This window comes from Rousettus aegyptiacus, unplaced genomic scaffold (assembly GCF_014176215.1).
Source record: "Rousettus aegyptiacus isolate mRouAeg1 unplaced genomic scaffold, mRouAeg1.p scaffold_m13_p_10, whole genome shotgun sequence".
Taxonomy (NCBI): domain Eukaryota; kingdom Metazoa; phylum Chordata; class Mammalia; order Chiroptera; family Pteropodidae; genus Rousettus; species Rousettus aegyptiacus.
This window is the reverse complement of record NW_023416285.1, coordinates 78,490,959-78,518,198: the sequence shown is the minus strand read 5'-3', so window position 1 is coordinate 78,518,198 and position 27,240 is coordinate 78,490,959. Positions and strand designations below refer to the sequence as shown.

Genomic DNA, 27,240 nt, shown 5'->3' with positions numbered 1-27,240 from the left:
TGGATCCAAGAAGCAAACAGAATACCTAATTATCTCTATTCAAAAAGGCCTTCTCCAAGACACTTTATATTAAAACTAGCAAAAATGAATAATAAAGAAAGAATTCTTAAGGCAGCTAGGAAAAAGAAAATGGTAATGTAAAAAGAAAAACCCACTAGATTATCATGGGAACTTTCACAACAAATTTTAAGAGCTGGGAGGGAGTGGAATCAAATATTCAAACTATTAAAAGAGAGAAATCACCAGCCAAGAATAATATATCCATAGTGTTCTCTCCAGATATGAAGAAGAAATAAAGACCTTTTCAGACATACAGAAGGTGAGGAAATTCTCTACCACAAGTCCTGCATTTCAGGTAATACTAAAGGGGGCCATTCTACCTAAAACAAAAGACAAAAAAATACAAAACTATGATTAAGATGACTAACAGACAGAAACAAGAAAGTGCAACCCTTATTAAGAAAATGGTATTTAAGCTTACATATTACATAATGGTTAAGGGTCAAAAAAAATTTAAAATGAGAAGACAAAAGTTAATGCAACCTAGAAATGAACACATAGCATAAATGTGGATAATTTTAGACCAAAAAAAAAAAAACAGTAAAAAGAAGGGAGCAAAGATTTGAATTTGCAAAGGGAAATGAAGATAAATGCAGAAAAAAATACTACTGTACATATGAAACTTTCCTTACAATAACTTAATAGTAAAGACACAAAAAAATTCCAGAACTGACATACATAACATAAAACAATAGGGAACTGAGAAAAAAAATATTGAACACCACTAAATTAAAATAATAGACCGGAAAACAAGAACAAAGAAACAATGGAGACACTGAGCTAACAGAAAACAAATGATAAAATGGCTTTAGGAAACCTTCATATTTTCAATAATCACCTAACAGAAAACAAATGATAAAATGGCTTTAGGAAACCTTCATATTTTCAATAATCACCCTGAATGTAAAGGACTGAACTCACCAATAAAAAAAAACACTGAACACAACCCAACTGTATGCTGCCTTCAAGAGACACATCTTAGCTGCAAGGAAAAATATAAACTCAAAGTAAAAGCATGAAAAATGATATTTTAAGCAAATGGCATCCAGACAAAAGTGGGGTAGCTGTAATTATATATGACAAAACAGATTTCAAAAATCAAAAGTAATGAGAGACAAAGATGGACACTTCATAATGACAAAGGGGATAGTATATGAAGAAGACATGACACTTAACAGTATATAAATCAACTACTAAGAGAACTAAAGGGAAGAAAACCCAACAAAAGCAGAAATATACTATGGGACCTAAGCACTGCACTGTCAGCTATAAACAGAACATTTAAACAGAAAATCAATAAGAAAATATCAACCTTATGACACATTAGACCAAATGGACAAAATATAGCTTTATAGATACTTTCATCCCCAAACACTAGATTATTCTTTCTTCTCTAGTACACATGGAACATTCTCAAGGACACAGCATATATTGGGACACAAAACTAGGCTTGACAAATTTAAGAACTGAAATCATACCAAACATATTCTCTGACCATAATGCTTTGATACTGAAGATCACCTGCAAAAACAACAATAACAACAAAAATAGAACAACAACAACAACAACAATGACAACAACAACAACAGGGAAAACACACAAATGTGTGAAGATTAAATAACGTGCTGCTGAAGCGAAATTGGGTCAAAGAAGAAATAAAAGGAGAGATGAAGGGATATATAGAAACACATGAGAATGAAAATAAACATATCAAAACTTTGGGATATAGCAAAAGTAGTAATAGGAGGAAAGTTCATATCATTACAGGCCTATCTCAAGAAACAAGAAAAACACAAATAAACATCCTAACATTACATTTTAAAAAATTAGAACATGAAGACTAAATGAAGCCCAAAGTCAGCAGAAGGAAGTAAATAAGAATTAGAGCAGAATTAAATAAAATTGAAAATAAAAAGACAATAGAAAAAATTAATGGAACAAAGAGATGATCCTTTGTAAAGATCGACAAAATTGACAAATTCCTGAATAGACTCATTAAGGAAAAAAAAGAAAGAACACAAATATAAATGAAAGAGGAAAAGTTACAACAGAAATAACAAATTAGGAGGATCATACAAGAAAACTATGAAAGAGTGTTTGCCACCAAATTTAATAACCTTGGAGAAATGGACATGTTCTTAGAAATATACAACCTTCTTAGATTGAATCACAAAGAACTGAAAAATCTGAATAGACTGATCAACAGTAGGATATGGAAACAATCATTAAAAACCTCCCAAATAGTAAAGGTCTGGGACCAGATGGCTTTATCAGTGAATTCTACCATTCAAAGAAGATTTAATACCTGTCCTTTTCAAACTTTTCCAAAAAAATGGAAGAAGAGGCAATACTTCCTAATTCATTTTCTGAGACCAATATTACCCTGATACCAAAACCTTGTAAAGATAACACACAAAAAAGAAAACTACAGACCAACATCCCTCATGAACACAGATGCAAAAATCCTAAGTAAAATACTATGAAATCAAATATAACACATTTAAAATATTATATACCATGATCAAGTGGGCACAGGGATGGTTTAACATATGCATATTGATTAATGTGATACACTACATAAAATAAAGGATAAAAATTATATAATCATATCAATAAATGCAGAAAAAGCATTTGACAAGATACAGCATTGATTTATAATGAAAAGACTTCATAAGATGTGTATAAAAGGAAAGTACCTCAACATAGTGAAGACTATATTTGACAAATGCTCAGCTAACATCGTACTTAATGGTAAAAACTAAAAACCTTCCTCCTAAGATCAGGTGCAAGACAAGGCTACCTGGTATCACTACTATTATTCAATATAATGTTAGAAGTTCTAGCTAGAGCAATCAGGTCAGAGGAAGACATACAAGACATCCAAATAGGGAATGAAGAAGTCAGATTGTCACTTTTCGCATGTGACATGATTCTCTTTATAGAAAACCCTAAAGATTTCACTAAAAACTATTAGAAATAATAAATATAGTAAAGTTTTAGGGTACAAAATTAATGTATAAAAATCCAGTGTTTCTATATGCTAACACTGAATTTTCAGAAAAAGACATGAAAAAAAATCTTTTTACAGTGCAACCAAAAAAAAAAGTACCTGGGAATAAACCTAACGAAGCATATGGAGGACTTATACATGAGAACTATAAGACGTTGTTAAAAAAAATTGAAGAAGACAAAAATAAATGGAAATATATTCTATTCATGGATTTGAAGAATCAACACAATTAAATAATGACCTTCTTATCCAAAGCATTATACAGATTTGATGGAATTCCCATCAAAATCCAAATGGCATTCTTTAAAGAAATAGAACAAAAAATCATCAGATTTTTATGGAAGCACAAAAGACCCCGAATTGCAAAAGCAATCTTGAGAAAAAAAGAACAAGCCAGAGGTATTACTCTGCCTGACTTTACATTATAGTAGAAAGCAACAATAATCAAAACGGCATGGTATTGGCAGAAAAACAGACACACAGACCAATGGAACAGAACTGAGAGTCCAGAAATAAACCCCTGTATGGCAATTAATTTTGACAAAAGGGCCAAAAACATACAATGGAGGAAGGAAAACCTCTTCAATAATTGATGCTCGGAAAATTGGAAAGCCGCAAACAAAAGAATGAAACTAGGCTGCTGTCTGTCACCGTATACCAAAATTAACTCACAATGGATTAAATACCTTAATATAAGACCTGAAACAATAAATTGAACAGAAAAAAAGCATAGGTACTAAACTCATGGACCATGGATTTAGGAAGATTTAATGAAGGCAAGGGAAGTAAAAGCAAAAATGTATGGGACTATATCAAACTAAAAATTTCTGCACAGCAAAAGAAACCATCAACAAAGCAAAGAGACTACCTCTGAATGAGAGAATATATTTTTGAACAACGCCTCTGATAAAGGCCTAATTGTCAAAATATATAAAGAAATCATACAGCTGAACAATAAAAAACAATCTAATTAAAAAATATGCAGAGGACCTGAACAGACATTGTTCTGAAGAAGATATACAAATGGTCAACGGACATATGAGGAGATGCACAACTTTTCTAGCTATTAGGAAAATGCAAATCAAAACCACAATGAGCTATCATCTTACACCTGTTAGAATGACTATCATCAATAAAACGAGTTACAAGTGCTGGAGAGGTTGTGGGAAAAAAGGAACCTTCATTTGTTGTTACTGGGAATATAAATTGGTAAAACTGCTATGGAAAACAATATGGTATTTTCTAAAAAAAATATACTTTCCATTGTTCATAGCAGCATTGTTCATAATGGCCATGATATGGAAATAATTGAAATGTCCTACAATAGATGATTGGATCAAGATGTGGTACATATATATAATGGAATATTACTCAGCCCTGAGAAAGATGAAATACTGCCATTTACGACATAGATGGATCTTGAGATTATCATGGTAAATGAAATAAGTCAAACAGAAAAATTTGAGAACCGTATGACTTCACTTATATGTGGGGTATAAAACTGAAAGTTACAAAAGAAACATGACAGAGAGTTATGGAGAGGGGACAACAATTTAGTAGTTACCAGAGGGAAGGTGGGGGAGGTTGGTAGAGGTAAAGGGTGTCAAATGTTATGTGGTGGAAGGAAATTTAACTGTGTGTGGTAAACATACAATGCAATACACATATGATGTATTATTGAACTTTACACCTGAAATCTATTTGATTTTATTATCCAATCCAATGTTACTCCAATACTTTCAATTAAAAAAATTAAAAACAAAACAAAACAAAAATGTTTGCTAGGGTGCCATGCTAGTGGAACTCGATCTCGCTGGGATGCTAAATAGGAATCGTACCCTGGGAAGTCATACTCTGTGGTGTTGGAAAAGCCATCTTCCAGGGAAGTGCTGTGCTTTTTTCTGGAAAGCTGTCCAGATGCTATGCTGGAAAGGTTTTCGAAGAGAGATTCTGCATTGGTAGATTTTGATAAGCTCTGAGAGAAGCTGCCCTTGGGAATGTGCCATGCTAGTGACCTTGCTAGGAAGACACCCATGGGAGTGGTACTATTGAAACTTACTGGAGTTGAGCTATTAGGTATATACTGTGCACTGTCCTAGGATTAAGCAGAGAGAGAGAGAAAGAGAGAGAGAGACAGACAGACAGACAGACATATCAGAACTAAGAAGAAAAAGCTTCTTTTTCTTCTAGTGTCTAGGACCTATACTGACAAAAGTTAACATTATGCCACCCATCAAGAGAGAAATGTTCCATTATTAAAGCAGGACAATGAAGTATAGATTCTAGATGGGAGGAAGTAAATTGATAACTGTAGCTGATTGCTATACCACTTTTTAGACTCAACTTACGATTGGTGTCTTCTTGAAGATCTTGCCCTTGTCCTTAGAGTTTCCATACATTTTCTGCTTCCCTTCCACTTGTTTTACATCCCCTAATCTTAGACTTACAGTGTATTGCTTAGTATTTACTTGTGCTATTACATCCTAATCCCAGCGCAAATATCCATTACTGAAATGAAGACTGTTCTAAATTCTCAATGTTAGAATTTCTTTTTGCTAAGTCCTAGGACTATGCAGAAAGACTTCTAGGACTTCTATTACTTTTTTCCCCAGCTGTCCCTTCCATCATAAGGATTGGAGGTGTCTACATGGGTAGATCTCTTCTGGTCTGTCAGAACTTTCTGATGTCAGTTGTCATTCTTTTCTCTTATGTCTTTACATATTGGCTGTTTCTAGGTTTCTTTCTTTCATTGTGGTTTTCGTAGCACCCATTCTCGTAGATTTATTGTCTATAATACCAATTATGGTCTGTCATCTTATTCAGTAAATCTTACTGATTCTCCTGACTGCTCATACTCCGTAGCTTTGGTCTATTCCAAAAGGGTTGAGACACCAAAATGGGTCTCAGTGTTCCCCATGCAGACTGAGAAATGCCAGCTTCATAGATTTTTATGTTAACTTCTGGAAGTTATTAACAGAAGATATTTACCTTTGAGAGCAAATTACTATCCACAATTTATCACAATAAAAGTATTCTTAGAAAGGATTTTGCTGAACCAATTACTTTAAATTCTCTTGTAAATATTTTAAATTGCCTTTAACTAATGTTGCTACAGATGTTATTATATTTGCTTAAAATTCTTATATAGTAAAATAATAAACAGAAGATTGGATTTGAGTTTTGACATGTAAAAGTCAACATTTACCTTTAATTCTGTTGCTAGGTAATTGCTAATATCAATATATTTATAAAATATTAGTATTTGTTATAGCTATTGATAAAAATATAAAATTATTTAGATATGATAAAGAATGAAACATGTTTCATTGAGGTAAGGGAACAAAATGGATATTTCCTAAATAACTGTCTAATTGTATTATTTTAGATAAGTAAAGATCAAAGTTTTTCAGAAGCAGAGTTTTCAATACCTGATAAAGCACTCACTTTAAGCATTGCACAAATAGTAAGGCGTGTGCAAAAACTTGAAGAACTGAAAAATCGCCTTAAAGAAGGATCCAGATCCTCCTGGAAAGCCATAATATGTAATTCCAAGTAAGTAAAATATGAGTTAATAGAATTAAAATCAATGAGTGGATATATAATTAGTAACAAATATAAGATAATGGTTCAAATGTTATACTACATGTAGAGCTTCTAAATCAAAACAGAAGGTCTAGTAAGCTTGTTCCTATTTGAAATTTTAAATAGTTTGAAGCAACACTAATATAGTGGATAGTAGCCACATGCGGCTATTAAAGTTAAAATTCAATTTAATTAAAATACCAATTTCTTAGTACACTAGCCACATTTCAAGTGCTTAGTAGCCACCTGTAGTTATTGTTAGAAAGTTTCATTGGACATTGCTGACCTTGAAATATCTGGCTTATAAACTCTTCTCTCAGTATAATAAGGTATAGTCCTGATAAAAAATAGGAAACTATTTAAAATATGATTAAATATTTCTTTCATGAACATCGTTATTTAAAATTGCATAGGGGCAGGAATATGTTCCCAAGAATAAATTCCTACTTTTAAATTGGAAAAAGCCATTTTATTCGGGTGCATGGGAGGAAGATTTCAGTGAATGATTACACTGATATTCCCATTATCCGTTGATGCTCATTTTTGATATTCGAAGTTTAGGTGTCTTGAAATTAAGTAGAAGAATAAATCATCATCATAAAATATCTTCAGTAATTTTTTTCTACCTCAGATAGTTACTATTTTTTTTTTTTTTGTGAGGAGAATGCTTCAGATTCACTTTCCTGGTAAATTTCAAGTGTACGATAGTATTATTAACTGTAAACACCATGATGTACATAAGATCTCTAGAACTTATCCAACTTATAACTGAAAATTTGTGCCCTTTGGCCCCCAAATTTGTGCCCTTTGGCTCAAAAATTTGTGCCAACATCTTTCCATTTTCTCAACTCCCCAGCCCCTGGAAGTCTCCATCCTAGTCTCTGGTTCTAAGAATTTGACTCTTAGATTCTACATATGAGTGAGATCATACAGTATTTGCTTTTCTCCACCTGACTTATTTCACTTAGTATAACATCCTCCAGGTTCTTCTATGTTGTCACAAATGGCAACACTTTCTGTTTTTTTTTTTTTATGGCTGAATAATATTCCATTGTATATATTTACCATTTCTTTCTCTGTTCGTCCATTGACTGCAAACTAGGTTCTTTCCATATCTTGGCAGTTGTGAATAATACTCCATATATATGGGAATGCAGATATCTCTTCGAAGATATAGATTTCATTTCCTTTGGATATATACTCAGAAGAGGGATTATTGGATCATGTGATAGTTCTATTTTTACTTTTTTGGGAAACCTCCATACTATTATCCATAAAGATTTTATCAATTTACACTGCCAACAGCAGTATAAGTATTCCCTCTCTGCACATCTTTGCCAACACTTATCTCTTTTTTGATAATAGCCATTCTAACTGGTGTGAGGGAATATCTCATTGTGGTTTTGACGTGTATTTCCCTGATGATTAGAGATGTTGAACACCTTTTCTTGTGTCTGTTGGCCATCTATATGTCTTTTTTTGGGGGGAGGGCAGAATGTCTATTAATTTGTCTATTTCTTTGCTTATTATTTAATAGGGTTATTTATTTTTTGCTATTGATTTGTATAAGATCCTTATAAATTTTGAATATTAACTCCTTATGAGCTATATGATATGCATGTTTTCTCCCATTCTGTAGGTTGCCTTTTCATTTCGTTGATATTTCCTTCACTCTACAGAACTTTTATATTTGATATAATCCCTTTTGTTTATTTTTGCTTTTGTTGGCTGTGCTTTTGGTATAATACCAAAAATATCACTGCCAAAACCAATGTCGGGGAGTTTTTTCTCATGTTTTCTTCTAGGCGTTTTATAGATTCAGGTCTTACACTGAAGTCTTTAATCCATTTTGAGTTTATTTTTGTGTACAGTTTAAGTTAATGGTCCTATTTCTTTCTTTCACATGTATATATCCTATTTTCCCTGCACCATTTATTGAAGAGACTATTGTGTAGTCTTGGCTTTTGTGTGAAAGATTAGTTGATAACATGCCTGAGTTTATTTCTGTGTTCTCTGTTCTGTTCCATTGGTTTATGTGTCTATTTTTATGTTCGTACCATATTGTTTTGATTACTGTACTCCGAAATCAGGAAGTATGATTTGTTTTTCTTAAGTTTTCATTTGCTAGTCAATCTCTTTTCTGGTTCTATATGAATTTTAGGATTGTTTGTCTATGTCTCTAAAAAGTGTCATTGGAATTTTGATAGAGACTGCATTGAGCCTGTAGACTACTTGGGATAGTATAAATATTTTAACAATTTGTGAACATGGAATATTTTTTCACTTGTTCACAACTCTATTATTCTGTTATCTTCAATCATATCTGGTATAGTAACTTATCTAAGTAAAATTTTACATTTATGAACAATCATTTCCTTTGCATTAAACATAAACTAAGACTTTTTATATTTTAGTATTAAAATAGAAAGTACCCCTAATTAGGAGGGAGCTATTCTTTATTATGCAATTACTTTATTATATCTCCATCTGTCAATGATGAGACTTAAAGGAATGAAAGGGAGTGCTTGAGTTAGCTCCAATGAGGGTTACATAATAGTTTCTTGGTTCAGAGGTCCAGATATCGTCCCTTGAACTATGTATTGTGAGGTACAAAAGCAATTTCTAATTATATATTAAAATTAATACCTGAAATTCAAGTGTCTTATGTGTGCTGAGATTTTCCTAGTAACTTTACATGTATCCTTTGATCCTTACAAGTGCTCTATCAGGTAGATACCCTAATACTCCAATTTTAATAGACAAAGAAACTGAGCTCCAAAAGGTTAAGTAACTTAAGTATCCAAAGTCACATAATTGGTAAGTGAGTAAAACGGGTTTTGAGCAAAATGGTCTGACTCTAGAATTTGTGCTCTTGATGATTATACCATTAATAACACATTGGTAAAAAGAAATCTCATGCTTCTAGCCAGTTTACTTTTTCTATTTTTGTTGTTAATGTTGTTGGTATATTTAATCGTATTCATGGAATACATAAAATTCATGGAATTACATATTTTGACTTTTATACTTATTTGCTTGCTATAATTTACTTCATTGTCTGTCAATAAAAGTTAAACAAGGAATTAAATTTTATTTTACAAACTGTATATGTCTAGAGACTACATTCTAGTTCTTATTTAAGAATACTATCCTTTGATAATAAATGTGATTTATTTATTGACATTTTAACAGGGATTGTAAAACTCTACCTGAAGCAACGCAAAGTTATGAAAAAGTACTGCAGAAAATTGAAGGTGATAGTTTATATATTTAGCTTTCATAAGATTTCCTAAATACATTATCATTTAGAGACTTGTAGTTTAAAAGCTTATAGCCATAAAATTATACAATAGTAAATTTAAAAGTATATTTAATAATTAGTCTAATATTTTCACTAGAAGTTATGATTATGTTTCAGATTCTGAGCGTGCATGAATGAATAAAATTTGGTTGTTACCCCTATAAAACCCACAATTTACTAAAGACACAAGCACTGATATTGCATTTTTATTGTAATGTAATGTGTGATAAATGTTTGCGTAATTTACAGTGAGTGTACAGAAAAGAGCCAACTTGTTCAACTTGAGGGAATAAGGAAAATTTTATGCAATCTTAAAACATGAATAGGACCTAATTAAGTGAGGAAGGGGGAGATATTTGGTATTTTAAGAACAAGGTATAACATAAACAGCATGAATTGGGAATCGAAATTGGAATGGTAAGTGTAAAGCAATAGGTATGGATGAGGTAGTCAGAGGGATTGGATGCTGTGCTAAGGAACATCTTATTTGTTTGTTTGTTTAATAGGGAATCATTGAAGATTTATTGTAAGGAAGTGACAGTTTTGGATTTAATTTAAATTTTACAGATATAATTCTGACCACATTGTAGAAGATAGATTTGGGGACTTGAAGTAGGAAAGGGAAATTATCACTGTATCTTAGAAGTGGAATAAGTGCTTAGATTAGAACTCAAGTAAAAGAGAAGACAAGGGGAAGATTTGAGAAATATTTCCTTGAAAAATTGGCAACATTTGATGATTGGATATGACAGGGAGATTAGATGATGGTAACATTAACTAAGAGACTATAAGAGGAAAAACAAGTTTTGTTGGAAAAGTGACGAGTTCATATGACTCAGTTGTTATACACATTCTTTCAGCTATTAACCACTTGTTGAGATCTATAGTGTTGGCAGCTGTATTGCTTTTCTTAACATTTTTTTGTCTTGAATGAGTTATTAATAAATATAAAATTTATATTTTATTAAAATATTAAAATAAATATAAAATTTATTGAAGTTTATGAAATTTAAACTCATATATATAACATTTAATGCTTATGACAAATTCACTATTATTTCAGAATTCATAAAAGCCCACTCAACTGAAGAATTTATGGATGTTCCTGCAACTGAACCATGTAAGTTTCCACTTATTTAAGCATCATTGTGTTAATAACCTTTATTGAGTGCATTAGTTTCTATTATTTTCTATAATTTAAATTAATAATTATTAAGTTAACAACAATAGATTCCCTGAAGTTTGGAGTCATACAACTGAGCTGGTTGTCGAGCAAGTATTGAAATTCCTAGTTAAGGCTACATGGTATCAAAAATAGACTCATTTTTGAGGAGGATCATATATTACTTGGAATGGAGGACTTTTAGTTGTGATTAGAATATGCCACTGAAATGTTGCAGGGGTAGCAAGCCTTTAAGGTAGAGCAGTGATAAATTTAAAAGATCATTTATAGATTTTGTTGCTATGAATTACTGATCACTTCATATACACTGATGCTGCTGATAGGTAGGTACTCAGTTAAAGCTGCTAGAACTAGTATATTAAACTTATGACTATGTGTCAACAGGAAGGAGAAATTACTTTGCTTATATCTTAATAATGGAGAGAATTTTGTAACAATCATGTAGCGCGTGCTATGGAATACAGTTTACAAGTGGAAAATAAAATTTGGTTGGAAAAAATTGATGAGAATCCTGTCCTCTTTCAACACCAGATTTAAACCCTAGTGTTGCCATGTTTAAACCAAGGACAGCTATACATTCTCTCTCTCTAAGAGAACCCTGAGTAGGTAGAGTAGAAAGGTATCTAGGGCTTTGGAGCAGATAGTGAAGGCCTTTCTCTATGTCAAACCCTCTGCACGTCTATGGAGCTTGCTCACTTCCAATCTGTGCAGCTGTCTTCTCTCCAGTACTGTGTCCGGTGCATTCCAGCCCCTTTGGCCTCCCCAAACTCTAAGCTCTGTCCCTGAACTCAAGGAGACCAGTAGACTCTGGATTCCTCTTCCTTATGCTGTGGTCTAGAAACTCCAGGCAGTATGCTGGGGTCATCATGGGGCTTTTTTCTTTGTTTTCCTTCTGTCAGGAATTACTGTTTTGCACTTTCTGTTTTCCAATGTTCACATATTGCTGTTTTATTTATTTTGTCCAGTTTTTAATTAGCTTAAAGTGAAAGGGTAATTATGGTCCCTGATGCTCCATCATGGACAAAAACAGAAGTCCCTATGCCTATTTGTAGGCCAATGGAACATATCATTCAACCAAAAAATAAAGTTCCAAAAGAATAAAATATAACAGTAGAACTATTGCGCATGACTTTTAAGGGAAAAATAAGATAGGGTTACATTGGATAATGTGGGGGAACACCTTTCTAAAATTCATATCTTTTTCCTTGGCAGCTGATTCAATCCCTGAGTTTCACTGATACGGCTCTACTTTTTCTATATATTGCTCTATTTCACTTGTATACTCTCTCTCTTTTTTTTTAAAAGTACCCTCTTTCATCTTCTTCAGCCAAACTTTATTCTCTCCTTCCCTTCCCTTTCTCTAAATTTTGTTAGATTCCATAGACTAATAAGAAAAAAGCTACTTTTGTATTCCACTCTGTTTTTAAAACTCTTTAGACTATCATTTAACCTTGATGTTGCTTAATTTTAGGTGCATAAAAAGTTGAGCAGAAAATATAGAATTTCATATACTCAGTCTCCCCCAACCCCTCTAAACAAAGCTTCTTCTATTATTTACATTTTACATTAGTATGGTAGAATGTTAAAATTGATAAATACTGATACATTATTATTGACTAAACCCATAGTTTACATAGCATTCAATTTTGGGGTTGTATAGTTCTGTGGGTTTTGACAAATATATAATGTCATGTATTCACCATTACAGTATGATACAGAATAGTTTTACTGCCCTGAAAAATTCTGTGTTCTACCTATTTATCTCTCCCTCCATCCACCTGAATCCCTGGCAACCACTAATCTTGATTCTATAATATTGCCTTTTTAAGAATGTCATGTAGTTAGAACTATACAGTCTTTTACTTAACAAAATGCATTTAAAGTTTCTTCATGTCTTAGTATTATAGGTTATTTTTTTTATTGCTGAATAGTAATTTTTTTGTATAAATGTACTATAGTTTGTTTATCCATTCATCTATTGGAGGAAATCGTGATTGTTTCTAAGTTCTGCAATGACAAATAAAGCAGCTATAAACAAAAGTTTTTGTGTAGACATTTTTCAACTCATTCGGCTAAATATCAAGGAATGTGATTGCTGGATCATATAGTAAAAGTATGTTGAGTTTTGTAGAGACTGCCAAACTGTCTTGCAAAGGGGCTATATCATTTTGCATTCTTATCAGCAATAAGAATGAGAATTCCTCTTACTCCACATTTTAGCATTTGGTGTTGTCAGAGTTTTGGATGTAGCTGCTTTAAAAAGTGTTTAGTGGTGTCTCATTGTTTTAATTTACAATTCCCTAAAGTTATATGATGTGCATCTTTTCATATGTTTATTTTCCATCTGTTTATTTTCTCTGGTGAGGTATTTGTTCAGATCTTTTACCCATTTTTTTTCTGTTGTTTGCTTTCTTATTGCTGAGTTTTAAGAGTTCTTTGTTTATCTTGGACACAAGTCCTTTACCAGATATATATTTTCTTTCAATATGTGGCTTATCTTTTCATTCTCTTAATAATTATCTTTTGCAGAGCAGAATTTGTAAATTTTAGTGAAGTTGAATTAACCGGTTTTTATCTTTCATGGATCGTACTTTTGATTTTGTATCTAAAGTCATCTTTGATTATTATCACTTTGTAGTATAATTTGAAGTAATAAAAACTGAAAGCAACAAATAAACAAGACAGAGACTCATTGACACAGACAACAGTTTAGTGGTTACCAAAGGGAAGAGATGAGGGGGTAATTAAGGGCAAAGGGGGTCAAATATGTGGTGACAGAAGAAAATTTAACTTTGGTGACTACACAATCCAATATACATATATTATTGAATTGTACACTTGAAACCTATATAATTTTATTAACCAATGTCACCCCAATAAATTTAATAAAAAAGTCATCTTTGAATCCAAGATTATCTAAATTTTTTTCCTAAAACTAGAAGTTTTACAGTTTTACATTTAAATCTGTGATCCATTTTGAGTTAATCCTTGTGAAAGATGTAAGGTCTGCGTCTAGATTATTATTTTTGCATATATATATGTCCAATTTTTCCAATACCAGATGTTGAAAAGACTAAATTTTCTCTATTAAATTACCGTTTTTTTTTTTCTCCAAAGATCAGTTGACTGTATTTGTGTGGGCCTATTTCTGGGATCTCTGTTCAGTTTCACTGATTTATTTGTTTATTCTTTCGCCAGTACACACTATCTTGATTATTGTAGCTTTATAGTAGGTTTTAAATTTGGATAGTATCAGTTATTCAACTTTATTCTTCTTCAACATCATATTGGCTTCTTTGGACCTGTTGCCTTTCCATATAAAGGTAAGAATCAGATTGCCAATATCCACAGAACAACTTGCTGGAATTTTGATTAGAATCAAATTGAATCTAAAGATCCAATTGACAAGAACTGACATCTTAACAATATAGAGTTTTCTTATTGCAGTTGCTTCCCTATGTATGTATGAGCAGTGAACAAGTAGAATTCAAAATTACAAACACACCATTTACATTAGCACCAAAACACTCAATACTTAGATATTTATCTAACTAAATATATGCAAGATGTATATGAGGAAAAGTACAACATTCTGATGAAAAGAAATCAAAGAAATATACATAAATGGAGAGGTATTTCATGTCCATGGATAGGAAGGAACTATGGTATGCTTTCATGTCACTTAACATTTCCTTTCTACTTGTCATGTTTTATTTATCTAGCAGCAAACAGTGAGGAGACAGTCTTATGTCATATAATTCTTGTATTACAAGATTGTGTTACCACCCTAATTAACTGACTATTATGAATCTTCATTATGTTGGTTTCCTATAAGTAGCACCTTTGATAACATTTTGGGTTATTTGATTCAGTTCAGAAATTTAACAGGGTTATTAGAGTCTTCCCATAGATCTTATTGACTTAGCAGCAATACCTAATGAAGTTCTCTTTTGGCATCATAGAGTCCTCTAATATATAATAACATAAGTAGGTCACATACACTGGACCTCCATCCAGCTTTGCCAGTAGACGCATAGTTTTTTTTTTTAAATTTCTTTTTATTTTCTATTTTTTATTTTTATTTTTTTAACATTTATTTTTCCCCTTCCCACTTCCCCTCTGGTAACCACTAGTCCATTGTCCATGTACATGAGTCTCTGTTTGTTTGTCCAGTTCATTTGTTGCTTTTAGGTTTTTATCTCACATATAAGTGATATCATGTGATTTTCAACCTTTTTCTGTCTGGCTTATTTCACTTAGCATGATTATTTCGAGGTCTATCCATGTTGTTGCAAATGGCAGTATTTCATCTCTTTTTATGGCTGAGTAACATTCTATTGTATATATGTACCACAACTTCTTTATCCAGTCATTTATCACAGAACACTTCGGTTGCTTCCATGTCCTGGCCATTGTGAATAATGCTGCTATGAACATCGGTGTGCAAATATCTTTTCGGATATGGGTTTTTAAGTCTTTAGGGTGAATACTCAGTAGTGGGATTGCTGGACCATATGGTAGATCAATTCTTAATTTTTTGAGGAAACTCTATATTGTTTTCCATAGTGGGTATACAAATTTGCAGTCCCACCAGTAATGTATGAGGGTTCCTATTTCTCCACATCTTCTCCAACATTTGTTATTACTTTTCCTGTTGATTATAGTCATTCCAACAGGTGTGAGATGCTATCTTATTGTGGTTTTGATTTGCATTTCCCTAATAGCTAGCGATGTTGAATATCTTTTCATATAGTTGGCCATTTCTGTGTTCTCTAGAGAGAAGTGTCTGTTCAGGTCCTCTGCCCATTTTTTTGTTTTTTATTGGTATTGAATTATATGAGTTCTTTGTGTATTTTGGATATTAGGCCCTTATTGGAGGTGTTGCTTGCAAATATATTTTCTCATTTGGATGGATGTCTTTTTACCTTGTTGATGATTTCTTTTGCTGAGTAGAAGCTTTTTAGTTTGATGTAGTACATTCATTTATATTTGCTTTTATTTCCCTTGCCTTTGAGGTCAAATTTATAAAATCCTCTTTAAGTCCAAGGTCCTTGAGTTTAGTTCTTATGTTTTCTTCTATGCTTTTTATTGTTTCAGGTCTTTTATTCAGGTCCTTAATCCATTTTGAGTTAATTTCAGTGTGTAGTGATAGACAACAGTCTAGTTTCATTCTTTTGCAGGTGGCTTTCCAGTTTTCCCAGCATCATTTATTGAAGAGGCTTTTCTTTCTGCACTGTATGTTTTGGCTTTTTTGTCAAAAATTATTTGCCTATATAAATATGGGTTTATTTCTGGACTCTCAATTCTGTTCCACTGATTTGTGTGGCTGTTTGGCTGCCAATACCATGCTGTTTTGATTACTGTAGCTTTGCAGTATAATTGAAGTCAGGCAGAGTGATGCCTCCAGCCTTGTTCTTTTTTCTCAGGATGCTTTGGAAATTCAGGGTCTTCTGTGCTTCCATACAAATCTGATGATTTTTTTTTCTATTCTTTAAAAAAAAAAAAGCTGATGGGATTTCGATGGGGATTGCACTAAGTCTGTATAATGCTTTAAGTAATATGGTCATTTTAATTATGTTAATTTTTCCAATCCAAGTACATGGATTATTTTTCCATTTCTTTGTATCTTCTTCAATTTCTTTTAATCAAGTCTTGTAGTTTTCATTATATAGGTCTTTCACTTGTTGCACTAAATTTATTCCTAGATATTATATTCTTTTTCTTGCAATTGCAAAAGAAATTATTTTTTCCACTTCTTTTTATGATGCTTCATTATTCGAGTATAGGAATGCTATGGATTTTTGAATATTGGTTTTGTATCCAGAGACTTTACTGCATTTGTTTATTGTTTCTAGCAGTGTTCTTATGACGTCTTTAGGGTTTTCTATATAGAGAATCATGCCATCTGCAAATAGTGACAGTTTGACTTCTTCGTTTTCTGTTCGAATGCCTTTTATATCTTTCCCTTGTCTGATTACGCTCGCTAGGACCTCCAATGTTATATTGAATAACAGTGGCAATAGTGGACAGCCTTGCCTTGTTCCTGATCTTAGAGGGAAGATTTTTAGTTTTTCACCATAAAGTATAATGTTGGCTGAGGTTTTGTCATAGATGGCCATTATTATGTTAAGGTGCTTTCCATCTATACTGATTCTGATAAGTGTTTTGATCATAAATGAATGCTGTATCTTGTTGAAGGCTTTTTCTGCATCTATTGACATGATCATATGATTCTTATTTTTTAATTTGTTTATGCAACGTATCACATTAATCGATTTGAACCATTCCTGTGCCCCTGGGATGAAACCCACTTGATCATAATATATAATCTTTTTAATATGTTGCTGTGTTCTGTTCGCTAGTATCTTATTTAGGATTTTTGCATTTGTGTTCATGGAGATATTGGTCTGTAGTTTTCTTTTTTGTGTTATGTTTACCAGATTTTGGTATTAGAGTAATATTGGCTGCATAAAATGTGTTGGGAAGTATTGCCTCCTCTTAGATTTTTTGGAAGAGTTTGAGGAGAATAGGTATTAAGTCTTCTTTTTATTTGCTAGAATTCACTGGTAAAGCCATCTCATTCTGGACTTTTGCTTTTTGGTAGGTTTTTGATGATTGTTTCAATTTCCATACTGCTGATCGGTCTTTTTAGATTTTCTAGTTCTTCTTGATTCAGTTTAGGAAGGTCGTATTTTTCTAAGTACTGATCCATTTATTCTAGGTTTTTAAATTTGGTGTTATATACTTTTGAATAATATTCTTGTGTGATCTTTTGTATTTCTGCAATGTCAGTCTTAATTTCCCCTCTTTCATCTCTGTTTTTGTTTATTTGTGTTCTTTCTCTTTTTCTTTAGTGAGTCTAGCCAGGGGCTTGTCAATTTTATTAAACTTCTCAAAGAATCAGCTCTTTGTTGCATTTATTTTTTCTATATTTTTTTCAATATCATTTATTTCTGCTCTAATTTTGATGATTTCTTTCCTTTTGCTGGCTTTAGGCCTCTTTTGTTCTTCCTTTTCTAGTTTTTTAAGATGAAGTGTTAGGTTATTTATTTCAGCTCATTCTTGTTTTTGGAGATAGGCCTGTAATGATATGAACTTTCCTCGTATGACCACTTTTGCCGTGTCCCAAAAGTTTCGATATGTTGTACTATCATTATCATTCATTTCTATGTATCTCTTGATCTCTCTGTATTTCTTTTCTGACCCAGTTATTCTTCAGTCGTATGTTGTTTAATCTCCATGTATTTGTGGTTCTCCCTGCTTTCTTTTTGCAGTTGATCTCTAGTTTCAAAGCATTATGATCAGAGAATATGGTTGGTATGATTTCAACCCTCTTATATTTGTTGAGGTTATCTCTGTGTCCCAGTGTGTGGTCGATTGTTGAGAATGTTCCATATGCATTAGAGAAGAATGTATGAGCAGCTGTTTTGGGATGTAAGGCTCTGTAAATGTCAATTATATCCAATTGGTCTAATGTGTCATTTAAGGATGTTATTTCTTTATTGATTTTTTTTTTGGATGCTCTGTCCATATGCAAAAGTGGGGGATTAGGTCCCCTATACAATAGTGTTTTGGTCTGTTTCTCCCTTTAGTTCTGTTAGTAATTGCTTTACGTATTTTAGGGCACCCCGATTGGGAGCACAGACATTAATAGGTGTTTTGTCTTCTTGGTACATGATTCCCATTATCATTATAAAGTGTCCCTCAGTATCTTTTTTTACCTTTTTTATTTCGAAGCCTATTTCATCTAATATTAGTACCGCTACTCCCTCTTATCTCTGAATGCTATTTGCTTGAAATACTATTTTCCACATTTTCACTTTGAGTCTATATTTGGAGCTGAGATGTGTCTCCTGGAGGCAACATGTGGTTGAGTTTTGTTTTTTGATCCATTCTACAACTCTGTGCCTTTTCATTGGCGAGTTCAGTCCATTTACATTTAGGGTGATTATTGAAATATGAAGTCTTCTTATAGCCATTTTATATTTTGCTTTCTGGCTGCTTAGTGTTTCCATGTCCTTGTGTTTCTGTTTTCTTTATATTGGTTGGCTTTTGTGGGTTTTCCCTCTGGTCTTTCTTGTTTTATGTTATATACCTCAGTTCTGAATCTTTGGCATGTGGTTACCATTATTAATATGTAAAGGATAGTTATATATACACAGTTGTCCCTTCTGCTCATGACTTATCTGCATTCTCCTTTGCAAATTTGGATCTTTGAATCCTCCCCTTTTCAGTCATCATTGTCTCGATTTGTTCTTATGTATACTGTATGTTCATTACTATCTTACTATAGTAAATCTCTTCTTACTTTAAGCTTATAATGCCCTGCTCTTAGTAAGGGTTGCACTCCTCTGCTTTTATCAGCCTGCTACTCATCTTACTCCTAATTATGTATATATTTTTTGTCATTTTGTTTTAAGTGAGCTGACCGCTTTCAGTATTTCCTGTAGTGCAGGCCTCGTAGTGAATTCCCTCAATTTTGTATGTCTGGAAAGGTCTTTATTTCTCCTTTATTTCTAAAGGAGGGCTTAGCTGAATATATTATTCTTGGCTGGTAGTTCCTTTCATTTAATAGTTTGAATATTTGATTCTATTCCTTTCTTGGTTGTAAGGTTTGTGCTGAGAAGTAACCTTTATAGGTTACTGTCTTCTTTTCCGTGGCTGCCCTGAGAATTCTGTATTTGTCATTGTTTTTTGATAATTTTGATATGATATGTCTTGGTGAAGGCCTTTTTGGGTTGAGATAATTGGATGTTCTGTTGACTTCCTGAATTCCTTAGATTTAGGAAATCCTCTTTAACTATTTGTCTGAAAATACTTTCTAATCATTGCTGCTTTTCCCCACCTTTGAAAATTCCCATTATTCTTATATTTCTTCTCCTGATGGTATCAGCTAGTTCTTGTATTTCTTTTTCCTTATTTTTTGTTCTTTGGTTTCTCTCTTCTTCCTTCTGATTTATTTCTAGATTTCTGTTTACAATATCACTGATTATTTCCTTCATTTGGTTAACTCTGTTTCCTAAGCTTGCTATTTCATTTTTCAGCCTTTACCATGTGTTCTTTATCTTCAGAAGGTCTATTTGGTTCCTTTTGAGGGTTTCAATCTCCTTGCTATGGAACTCATTCTGCTCATCTAGTGTTTTTTCAAATCCTGAAATTGTTGATATAATTCATTTTTGATCTCTGAAACACCATCCTGAATTCTCTGTCATTTAAGTCACATATTTCTATGTCTATAAGCTTATTTTCTGGAGATTTTTCTCTTTCTTTCTTAGATGCCTTGTCACCTTGGTTGTTCATGGTGTTTAATGGACTATTATTTCTGCTTTTTTTTCCCAGAAAGATTTATTATATAATGGTTCCTAGCCTGTTGCAAAGAAGGTGTTTTTCTTTTGGTTTCTAGTAGGTGGCTTTTAAGCCTCTTGGAACTCTGCTTCATATAAGGTCTTAAAAATGTCTTTTTTCCCCCTTGTAGATATTTAATTACACTCGCTACCCTCAGTATCAGTTCCTGTCAGTGTTAGTGGCAGGTTCGGTAGCATTTCCTCAGATTCCCCTGGGACTCTGCTGTATTATGTCTTGGAGGGTATGGGAGAGGGGCCTTCTGGGTTGGGTGTTGGGGGCTGTGGCTCAGCTTCAGTTTTGCAACTCCAGCTGGTAAAAATCAACTGTTGTTTCTCTGCTGTCCTGCTTCTCTGCTTTCTGTCCTGATGACTGTGCACTGCCACCGGCCGTGTAGAGCTCACGACTCTCCCAGGCAGGGCTGTTCATGGAAGTTGCCACACCTTCTCCCTCCCCCTTCTCCTACAGGGAGCTCTGGTTGCAAGAGTCAGCTTCTTTGTTTCTCCCAGTCCACTGCCCTGACACCCGGGGTTCTGACCTGTGGTAGCTCTTATGTGCAGATCCCATGCTCAGACCTGCTGGTATGCTGTTTGGGTGTTTTTTTGTTGAGTTTTAGATGTTCAGCTTATTGTTGTTTCAAGGGAAGAGATCTTGGGATGTCTCTCACCTCGCCACATTTAATCCAATCCTAGAAGCATAGTTTTGATCATGTTATATAACCTTTTTGAGGCTCAACTACTCTTTTTGAAAATGGTGACAGTAACTTTTTTGGTTTATTTTGAGGATTAAGAGAATTTAAATAGCATAGTGTCTTGCACATAAAAGGCATTGAATAAAATGATAACTATTTTTTATTATAAGCATTTGTTCCTTGAGTACTTTTGTGACCCTGCTGTCTTCTTTTTATGCTTGTCTGGTTCTCACACATATAACAGTGAATTATGTCAGCATAGAGGTATAACTGCCACTTGTAATACCTTTAAATCTTTTCTTTTTACAGTAGAACCTGCTTATTTAGTTCCTAAACGACTGAATGTCATGTTGAAAATATTTGAAAAACAGTCAAATATGTTAGAGAGGTAAGCTTTTAAAATAATTCCTTTTCCTAATTATAAAACTGAATATATATTTATTTTAGAAAAATTGGAAATATAAAGAAGAAAATAAGGTCACTGTTATGAAATTCAGTGTTCTTACATTGATTTTTATATGTACAATTTTAAAACTTAAAATTATAATCATACAGAATGTAAAACTGTATAGTCACAATGGAAAACAGTATGTCAGTTCTTCAAAAATTTTAAAATGTAGTTATCATATGATTTCTGGTACATAGCTCCCAAAATGGAAATTATCATCTCAAAGAGATATTTGCACAGCCCTGTTCACCACAGCAGTATCCACAATGACAAAGAGGTAGAAGTAACCCAGTGTTCAATGATGAATGAATGAATTTAAAAAATGCGATATATACATAGAATGGATTATTACTCAGTCTTACACAAAATGAAACTCTGACAATGGTTCAACTTGAATGATCTTCAAGGACATTATGCTAAGTAAAATAATCCAGTCACAAAAAGATAAAAATTTTATGATTTCACTTATATGAGGAAGAAAGCATAATCAAATTCATAGCGATAGAAAGTAGAATGGTGGTTGCCAGGGGCTGAATGGGTACAGGGAGTTGTTTAATGGTTATGGAGTTTGAGTTTTGCAAGATAAAAAGAGTTATGGAGATTGGTTACAAAACAATGTGAATACACTTAACACTGATGAACTGTACACCCACCAGTGGTTAAAATGGCAAATTTTATGTTATGCATGTTTACCACAATTTTAGAAAAGTAAAAAATTACGATCATACAAAATGTGGTTTATATGTATACTTTTTATTTAGTGATAATTCTTTGTAAATTTATATAATTATTTTTTAAGTAAATGTTTTAAAGTAAAACATGTTCAGGAAATTCACATCACACAGTGTTTTCAAAAAAATTTTATTTAGATTCTACATGGAAAAATTGGGAAACTTTACATGATCCGATTACCTAATGTAAAGAAAATAATGTTGGGGCAGCTGCTAAAAATGGAACTAAAGGACTGATGGTTTGTATTAATTGATGGTCAAGTATTTGATATGTAATGGAGTTAGGCCCTATTTAACATTTCCTCTCTTTTATCTCTTTAGAATCCTCCTTATCAAAAGGGTAAGATTAGAACTTTCACAGCTTTGTCAATGAAAACTTTAACATGCTCTAGGGACATTCTTAAAGGTGAAGGCTGGTTTCCATGAAACCATTGAACCAAGATATTAAAGCAGATATCTATACTATTATTTATTCTAGCTCCTCAGATTAGGTTATTGGTGCTAGTTATAACTGATTTTAGAATTCCCGAGCAGAACTGGCTGAAGGAGTACTATACAGGAGAGAATTTCCATCTTGAATTGTTTTATACCCAGAATAAGCTTTGTACAATTGTCTGGTCAGAAAGTGTTTTGTACATTTCTTTGCATGTCAAGAAGTATCTTGGATGACCTACAGCCATTTCAGGTGGCTAAAGTTGTATTAGTTATACAACTAGTATGTTGAAAAGCATGTTTTGCAGAATGAAATCACAGAGGAACTTTTTAAGGAACTCTTTGTATTCATTTATACTTACCGACTTGGTCTAATTTCCCCCTGCTCGTGTATAAAAATTAGGATAGTACCATGACTTTTATGATTACTCTTGTATAGTAATCAATTTAAATATAAGTTATTAACACTGTCATAAATTAGAAATTAACATTCTGTCAAATATTATAGTCAATATTTTAATTTTTATTCAAAATAAAGACTTCTTTTCACCTCCTGACCCCAGCTAAAACCTGCTAGAAGGTGTGGTTGACTTTTCTCTTTCATTAATTTCTTTCTCACTAACTAGTTGTAGTTTCTCTTCATGTGTTTGGTATAGGAAGGAAAGAAGGTAAGGTACACAGGGAAGGTCTTACTTGACTGTCACTACCTTTCTTTTCCATAAGTGCAGTTAATACAACAAATTTTCTGAATTTTCTATTTAAAGTGCCTCTCACTAAGCTTTAGATAAGAGCAACCATATTTTTCCCTTCCTTAAGAATTTAGACAGGGTTCAAGACAACTGACAGCTCTCTTAAAAGAAATACTCTTTCTAAGTCCTCTTTCCTGACCCTTTTATATTGTTCATACTGTTGAAAGGTTTTAGTGTTCTTTCTTGACTGCTTTTTTTTTCAGGTGCTAATGGTCACCTGTCTCACCTCTTACTTTGACATGTGATACTGTGAGCTTAGAGCCTCAGTTGATGCCTCAATTTAACAACTTGTTTTATTTATATACTTTAACATTCTGTTAAAATAAATACAGGTGTGGCAAACATCTTAGTGTGGTTTTAAGCTTTAATAACTTTAGAACTATAATAATACAACAGTTAAAAAACCATCATTTTGAAATATGATTGTGCACATTTTTTGCACTTATATAAAATTTTTTGAATAATAATTTAAAATGATTTTTTTAGTTACAATTTTTATTTGAGTCAGCATTTTCCATATTCAATCAGAGAGATTGAAACAAAATTAATTTATTGTTCAAAATTCACAAAACTAAATATGTTAAACAAATGGAAATAAACTTTCAAATGTTTATTTTTTGTTAGTTTGTAGCATCTATAACTTTGAAATCATTGAAGCTTAAGTGTACACTAAAACTTTTAGAACGTACTGTATTTATTGAACTTCTACCAGGTGGCTGAGTGCTTGGGACAAAATCTCAACTCAAACTAGTCTGAGCAGAAGACATTTTATTATTAAGATTCTGGGCATCTCATGAATCTGATGATAGCAATATTTCCCAGTCTCAGAAATAAGTATAAACCAGAACTTGAACACTATCAGGGCACTGTTTTCCCGCCTCCATATATGAGCTTTATTTTCTCCTATTGCAGAACTCATCTTTCCTTCTTTTTTTTTTGATTAATTTTTTGCACATATGGGAGAAGCCATGACTACTGACAATTCCTAAGGTTTACTCTTTCAGTTTTAGTAACTCTGAGGGATAGTATTTGAATTTTCTAAGTCTCAATGTCCTTGGTGAGATCATATGTGCAGCTGGAAACAGGTACCCATTTCTGGACCAAACAACTTTAGTCAAAGATTTATGATCATATAAAGTTTCTCAGGCATTATAGTGATTCAGAAGGCTTGGGAAAGAGGGGTTTCCCCTAAAAGGTGTGGAGTCTATTTCTCAGTTACTTAGTAGTGAGCAGATGTAGTGGTATTAAAGCCATATTAATATAGGATAACATATAAAAAAGGATTGTATTTTGTTATTATGCATTTTGTTATTATACAGTAGCAAGACAGGGTAATTATGCTGGTCTTTGGGGGAGCCATAGACCCATTCATCAGGGTCTGGTCACGCTGTTTATGTAGCTGTTGGTTTGTGGGTAGTAGGAAATGGAAAAGTAAACACAGACTCAGAGGACCTTGAAAAGTTTTTCTTCAATTAGGGGACAAATCGGAATTCCAATTAGAGATTGGATTTTAGAATGGTTTGTTAAACCATACAATTTCCTTGATGAACAGAATGCTGAGAGCTGGTGTCCATTGTTGGGGATGAAGTTGTCAACATTGGTGAGAACACTGCCCATCACCAGAATCATGTGTGTTCCTGACAGGAAAGCAAGCCTGTTAAGAAATGCATCACGATGTTGTATTCTAAGAAGGCATGTATCACAGTTAGTTATATTATGTCAAAGGTAGAGCTATATTAACTTCAATGTGGCAAATTCAAAGTCTTGAGTGAATTTCAGTGGCCAACTAGGGCACTGACAAAGGCAAAGGCATCCCTTTGGCCAAAAAATAATGACAGAGGCTTACTTCACACCATTCCAAAAAAGTGAATTTAATGTGATTACAGACCTAAATGTAAGAAAACAAAATCATAATTATAGGGAAATGCATTTGACTCATCAAAATTTGAAACATCTTGTTCAAAAAATGAATCAGCTAAAATATAATCCATGGACTTGGAGAAAATAATTGTGCATATACAAGAGAAGAAGTGATAACCATAAAAAGGCAAACAACCCTCAAAAAACAGGTAAAGTGTATACATATATAATTTAAGGAAGAGACAAAAATGGTTAATAAACATTTTAGGAGATGCTCAATCTGACTTGTGATCAGGGAAATGCAAAGCAAAAAGCAACAGTACATTACTCCTCCCTCCCCCATTTAGTTTAATAAAAAGTAAGAATTTTCTAATATCAAGTTTTGACAGAGCTATAGTATGATGAATACCTTAAAATGCTAGTACAATAGGAATTGTCTACTCTGAAGGACAATTTAGTAGGGTTTATTAACAATAACAACAAAAATGTGTACCTTAATATACAGCATTTCTCTTTTAATCTACCCTAGAGGAAGAAATATGCTCAAGGAGGCATATATAAAGACAAATTTTTCACATCACTGTGATAATAGTAAAATACTAGAAAGAATTTCCCTTTTTGTTAGTAGGAGTATGGCTCAATAAACTATAGTAATAGGAAATACTATGGACAACTGCATGACAATGAATCAGACAACTTACATGATATGGACAAATTCCTAGAGAGACACAAATTAAACTTATTCAAGAACTAGAAAGTCAATGAAACTGTATCACGTGATTAAAATATTTCCCATCAAGAAATGCTCAGGCCAGATGGCTTCCCTGATGAATTCAGATATTTACAAAGGATTTAATATCATCTCTTCACAAACTCTTACAAAAAATAGAAGAGGAGTTAATACTTCTCAACCCATTCTATGAGGCTAGTATTACTCTGACACTGAAATTAGGCTGATACCAAAATTAGGCAACAATAAAACAAGGAAACCAGACCAAGATGTTATGAATATGAACCTCACATCTTCTAAAACTAGCTAATTGAATTTAGCAACATATAAAAAGGGTTATTCACAAGCAAGAGGGATTTATCCTAGTAATGTAAGGTTGGTTCGAAATGCAAATATCAATTAATATATTACATGGTATTAATTAAATAATGGAGAAAAAATTATATAATTGACTTTCTAGGCAAAGTAAAAGCATTTGACAAAATCCATTACCCTTTCATGATAAAAATACTTCACAAACCGAGGATAGAAGAGAACTTACTTTATCTCGTAAAGGCTATCTACGAAAACTCATAGTTAACATCATACTTATTGATGAAAGACTTAATATAATACATTTACTTTCAGATCAGGAACAAAATAGGATATTTTCAAGTCTTTGGGGTAAATACTCAGTAGAGGAATTGCTGAATCATATGGTCGTAAAAGCATTATTCACAGTGACCAGGACATGGAAACAACTGAAGTGTCCTATAATAGATGATTGGCTAAAGAAACTGTGGTACATATATACAGTGGAATATTAATCAGCCATAAAAAAGAGATGAAATACTGCCATTTGTGATAACATAGATGGATCTCAAGATAATCATGCTAAGTGAAAATAAGCCAGACAGAAAAAGTTGAAAATCACATGATATCACTTATATGTGAGATATAAACCTAAAAACAACAAATGAATATGACAAACAGAGACTTATGAACATGGACAATAGACTAGTGGTTACCAGAGGGGAAGTGGGAAGGGGAAAAATAAGCGTTAAAAAAATAAAAATAAAAAATAGAAAATAAAAAGAAATTAAAAAAAAAAAACTATGCATCTACTGGCAAAGCTGGATGGA

The 27,240-nt window shown here is 32.7% G+C and overlaps 1 protein-coding gene across 1 annotated transcript in view; it reads left to right on the top strand.

Moving 5' to 3' along the window:
* The window catches only part of CCDC7 (coiled-coil domain containing 7), a 98,546-nt gene that overhangs the window by 36,712 nt on the left and 34,594 nt on the right, over positions 1 to 27,240 (top strand). The window contains 4 exon segments of the mRNA XM_036228055.1: positions 6,456 to 6,622; positions 9,845 to 9,906; positions 11,017 to 11,073; positions 21,482 to 21,557. Coding sequence (XP_036083948.1) covers positions 6,456 to 6,622; positions 9,845 to 9,906; positions 11,017 to 11,073; positions 21,482 to 21,557 — 362 coding nt within the window.